Below are 4,871 nucleotides of genomic sequence, written 5' to 3'. Positions count from 1 at the left end.
GAAACGGGGGAGCGTGAAACCGGAAGGGATGCCTTAAAGGGAAGGTTGCGGTTTCTCCCCCGACTTTGTCCGCTGGCCTGGCCCCGCCCTCTTAAAGGGCAAGGTACCGATTTTTAAAGAGTGTTGGGGCCGGCTCGTTGTATGACCAAAAGCTTCCTCTGTAGATGAGTGTACCCTCTTTCCTCGCTTTTTTCCCCTTTAACTGGGAGGGAGAGACCGTTTCCTAAGGAAGGCCAGATTGTTTAACAGTATTACTGAAGGAGGAGATGGATGTACTGGGCTGCAGGCTCTTAAAGGGGAAGTCCAACTTGGTGGAAGGGGTGTGGCCCCTGCTCAAAGGGCCTGAAAGACTGAATGCATTGGGCAGGAAGGTTTGCAATTCAAGTCCCCGTAGAGGTGCCTCGGAAGAAAGGCCTGGCGTTCACATTGGGGATAAAACCAGCCTTTGAGAACCCTGTGAGCACATTTCTGCCCTAACACAGGGGGGAGTGGGGATTCAAGGCAGCTAGCTTCTCTGATCCGAGGTGGGTCCTGGCTCTAACGTTGAAGGCAGTACCTGATTTTCTCAATGGAATACTCTCCCTCTTGAAAGGCCTCGTGAGTCACGAAGGTACATTTGTCTGCTCAGACCCTGGAACCTGGGAACCTGCAGCCTTGGCCAAGGCATTGCAACGTCTGTGTCAGGGTAGAATGGCACTCCTTAAGGGATCCCACCCTCCATACAGGTCTCCAGGCCTCTCTTCTGAGGCGCCCCAGTTGGAATTGTTTCAGAGGGAGTGCTTGCTTGTCACTCCTCTGGGAATGCCCAGCCCTTGGTTCTTCAGCGTTTACTTACCTTTACCGCGTGCCCACTCAGCAGGACACTGTAGGTCCCTATCTTGGTGAGGCTGACATTCTTGTTTGGGGGAGACATGATGAAACAAGAGAAACATGCCTTCCAGAGCTGCCGTTTCCGACCAGGGTGGGAGAGCTCCCCTGAGGTCTGCGTGGAGGCAAGGGCCAGCCCGGCAGCATGTGGAGACATTTTGTGGATGTCACAGCTGTGAGGGATGTCACATCTGTCTAGTGGGTGGAGGCCAGAGGACATGCCTTAATGCACAGGACAGCATCCACCCACCCCCAGAAGATTCGTCCAGCCCCAAGTATCAATAGGGCTGAGGGTGAGAGAACCCCAAGGCAAACCCGCTGCCACTGAGTCGATGACTACTCCTCTTGACCCCCCACCCCCAGGGCAGTGTAGACCGGAGCCTTAGGATTTCTGAGACTGTCGATCTTCACGGCTTCGGGTAGCCTGACCTGCCTGCCGTGGAGCGGCTGGTGGGTTTGAACCCCCAACCTTGTGGTTAGCAGCCCGTCTCCTAACCCATGGGGGCCCTGCTGCAGGAGAGAGCCCTTGGATGTGTAAGTTACCTGTGTTTTGAAAGCGCTCAGACTGTGCCTTTGAAGGTGGGTGGCTTCAACCCTCCAGCAGCTCTGTCGGAGGACGCCCTGGCGGCAGCCTGCCCCTGTAAAGGTGAAACCAGAAATAGTGCTGTCCGGCCACCCTGAGACCACCCAAGCCTGACGAACCCAGGATGTAAATCCCTCCAGGAGCAGCCAGCCTCGGCTTTGTCCTGGGGAGCAGCTGGTGGCATTGATGAAATCTTTTACACCCTTGGGAACCCAATAGGGTTCTCTGCCCTACAGGGTTGGAATGAACTCTGTGCGGATGGACCGTAGCCACAAGGTACTCGCCATTATTAGGTGCCTCGGCGGGGTCCAGGCTGGAAGAGGAGGTCCCTGGGTGTGTGTGTGGAGGATAGGGGTGGGGGGAGTATGGGGCAGAGCGTAATGGTGAGGCTCTGACCTAAAGGTTGGTCACTTCGATTTACCCAGTGGAGCCACAGAAGAAAGGCCTGTTGGTCTGTCTCACACACACCTAAACCCACTGCCGTCCAGGCGGGTCTGATCACAACAGACCAGACCACACAGGACAGAGAGGACTGCCCCTAGGGGTGCCCGAGGCCGTGGCTCCTTAGAGAGGCAGCCTGCTACTTCCTTCTCCCCCGGAGCGGGGAATGGGGTCCAGCTGCCAAGCAACCACGGCACTGCCCGGGCTCTCTTTTCATGAGCCCTCTGAGGCAGCACCCTGTCACATGGGGTCCTCGAGTGTGGGGACCAAAGAGGGCCAGGGGTGGGGTGAAGAGCACCCGGCTGGCTGGCTCTCAGGACTCCGAGGCAGGCACCAGCAGGTATGAGCTGGAAAGACAGGCCAGCTAAAGACCAGGCAGATCAGAAGCTACAGTGGACCCGGGTTGGTGGGGCGGTCTCGGGAGCCCTTGGCTGCGACCCTGAAGGACAGACGGTGTGGAGGTGGGAGGAGGCCGAGGTGTTGGAGGAAGTCCCCTCCGTCTTTTGCAGACCAGCCAACCACCCCAAGCCCACTCCTGTCCGGTGGATTCCAACCCACGGCGTCCTGATGGGGTCACTGGGGTGGACAGCTCGGCGGGTTGTCTCACTGTGAATGTGGTGGAAGCAGGTCACCAGGACTTTCTTCTGAGGTGCCTCTGGGTGAGTGGCAACCACCTACCTTGAATGTAAATAGTTTGCCCTGCCTAGGAAACTTAGAGGTGACCAGGGTGATCCGGTCATCAAAGGGATGTTTGACTATACCCCGCCCCTTCCAAGCTGGCATCTGACCCGCGTGTCCCAATTTGACCCAGATGCCACCCCACCACCCTAGCTGTACGCCCTAACTCCAAGGGAGGGGGCTTCATCATTGCGGTGGGATAAGGTCATTCCTGCCTCGCCAAGGGCCAGCACCCATCTGACCTGCCCCCTCTGCCAGGTGTGATGGTCGGCTCCCACGCGGACATGGCGCCCGCCTCCACCACTGAGGGCGCTGGTGGCGGCGGCGGCAGCAGTGGTGAGAAGCCGGGTCCCGCCCCAGCCCCGGCGGCGCAGTACGAGTGTGGCGAGTGTGGCAAGGCCTTCCGCTGGTCATCAAGACTTCTGCACCACCAGCGCACGCACACGGGTGAGCGACCCTACAAGTGCCCCGACTGCCCCAAGGCCTTCAAGGGCTCTTCAGCCCTGCTCTACCACCAGCGCGGCCACACAGGGGAGCGGCCCTACCAGTGCCCCGACTGCCCCAAGGCCTTCAAGCGCTCCTCGCTGCTGCAGATCCACCGCAGCGTGCACACGGGCCTGCGCGCCTTCACCTGCGGCCAGTGCGGCCTGGCCTTCAAGTGGTCCTCCCACTACCAGTACCATCTGCGCCAGCACACTGGCGAGCGCCCCTACTTGTGCCTGGACTGCCCCAAGGCCTTCAAGAACTCGTCCAGCCTGCGGCGCCACCGCCACGTGCACACGGGCGAGCGGCCCTACGCCTGCGGCGTGTGCGGCAAGAGCTTCACGCAGAGCACCAACCTGCGGCAGCACCAGCGCGTGCACACGGGCGAGCGCCCCTTCCGCTGCGCGCTCTGCCCCAAGACCTTCACGCACTCCTCCAACCTGCTGCTGCACCAGCGCACGCACGGGCCCGCTGCCCCTACCCCGGCCCCGGCCCCCGGGCCCCCCGCCCCTGCCGACCCCCAGCACCGCTGCGAGCCCTGCGGCAAGGTCTTCGTCTCTGACGCGTACCTACAGCAGCACCTGCAGACCCACGCCACGCCCGCGCCGCCGCCACCCGTCGTCCCCGAACTCTTCCTGGCCACCACCGAGACCACGGTGGAGCTCGTGTACCGCTGCGATGGCTGCGAGCTGGGCTTCGGCAGCGAGGAGCTGCTGGGGCAGCACCAGCCCGCCTGCCCCGGGCCCGAGGCTGCGCCTTCGGCCACACCTCCGCTGCCCGCGCCCATGCCTGCGCCCGCGCCCGCGCCCACGCCACCTGCCGCGCCCGGCTTTGCCTGCTTGCCCTGCGGCAAGTCCTTCCGCACCGTGGCTGGCCTCTCGCGCCATCAGCACAGCCATGGCGCGGCCGGTGGGCAGGCCTTCCGCTGCGGCAGCTGTGATGCCACCTTCCCGCAGCTGGCCAGCCTCCTGGCGCACCAGCAGTGCCATGTGGAGGAGGCGGCGGCCGGGCGCCCGCCCCCGCAGGCCGAGGCGGCAGAGGTCACCTGCCCGCAGGAGCCTCCGCCGCCCCCGCCCGCTGCGCCTGCGGCTTCTGCGGAGCGGCCTTACAAGTGCGCCGAGTGTGGCAAGGCCTTCAAGGGCTCTTCGGGGCTGCGCTATCACCTGCGGGACCACACCGGGGAGCGGCCCTACCAGTGCGGCGAGTGCGGCAAGGCCTTCAAGCGCTCTTCGCTGCTGGCCATCCACCAGCGGGTGCACACGGGCCTGCGCGCCTTCACCTGCGGCCAGTGCGGCCTCACCTTCAAGTGGTCCTCCCACTACCAGTACCACCTGCGGCTCCACTCAGGCGAGCGGCCCTACGCCTGCAGCGAGTGTGGCAAGGCCTTCCGCAACACGTCCTGCCTGCGGCGCCACCGCCACGTGCACACGGGCGAGCGGCCCCACAGCTGCGGCGTGTGCGGCAAGAGCTTCGCGCAGACCTCCAACCTGCGGCAGCACCAGCGCGTGCACACGGGCGAGCGCCCTTTCCGCTGCGCGCTCTGCCCCAAGACCTTCACGCATTCCTCCAACCTGCTGCTGCACCAGCGCACGCACTCCGCCGAGCGCCCCTTTGCCTGCCCCATCTGCGGCCGTGGCTTTGTCATGGCCGCCTACCTGCAGCGCCACTTGCGGACGCATGCCCCAGCCAACCCGGGCCCCAGCCCAGCCGGGCCCCCGACCCCTGTCCCGCTGGCCGCAGTCCCGACCCCGCCCGCCACGCAAGATGTGCACGTCCTTCCCCATCAGGGGTGGGGGGAGTATGGGGCAGAGCGTAATGG

The 4,871-nt window shown here is 63.5% G+C and overlaps 1 protein-coding gene across 1 annotated transcript in view; it reads left to right on the top strand.

The window, feature by feature from the left end:
- The first annotated feature begins 2,205 nt into the window (after positions 1 to 2,205).
- The window catches only part of ZNF628 (zinc finger protein 628), a 3,805-nt gene continuing 1,139 nt past the window's right edge, over positions 2,206 to 4,871 (top strand). Inside the window, exons 1-2 of the mRNA XM_004715712.3 lie at positions 2,206 to 2,550; positions 2,828 to 4,864. Of these exons, the coding sequence (XP_004715769.1) occupies positions 2,833 to 4,864 (2,032 nt within the window). The 5' untranslated portion in view covers positions 2,206 to 2,550; positions 2,828 to 2,832. The remainder of the gene's footprint in view (positions 2,551 to 2,827; positions 4,865 to 4,871) is intronic.

The sequence above is a fragment of the Echinops telfairi genome, unplaced genomic scaffold (genome assembly GCF_000313985.2).
Source record: "Echinops telfairi isolate 266 unplaced genomic scaffold, ASM31398v2 ScPeMD7_655;HRSCAF=1070, whole genome shotgun sequence".
Lineage (NCBI taxonomy): Eukaryota > Metazoa > Chordata > Mammalia > Afrosoricida > Tenrecidae > Echinops > Echinops telfairi.
Note: the sequence above shows the minus strand (reverse complement) of the source record. Positions and strands in the feature narration are given on the sequence as shown.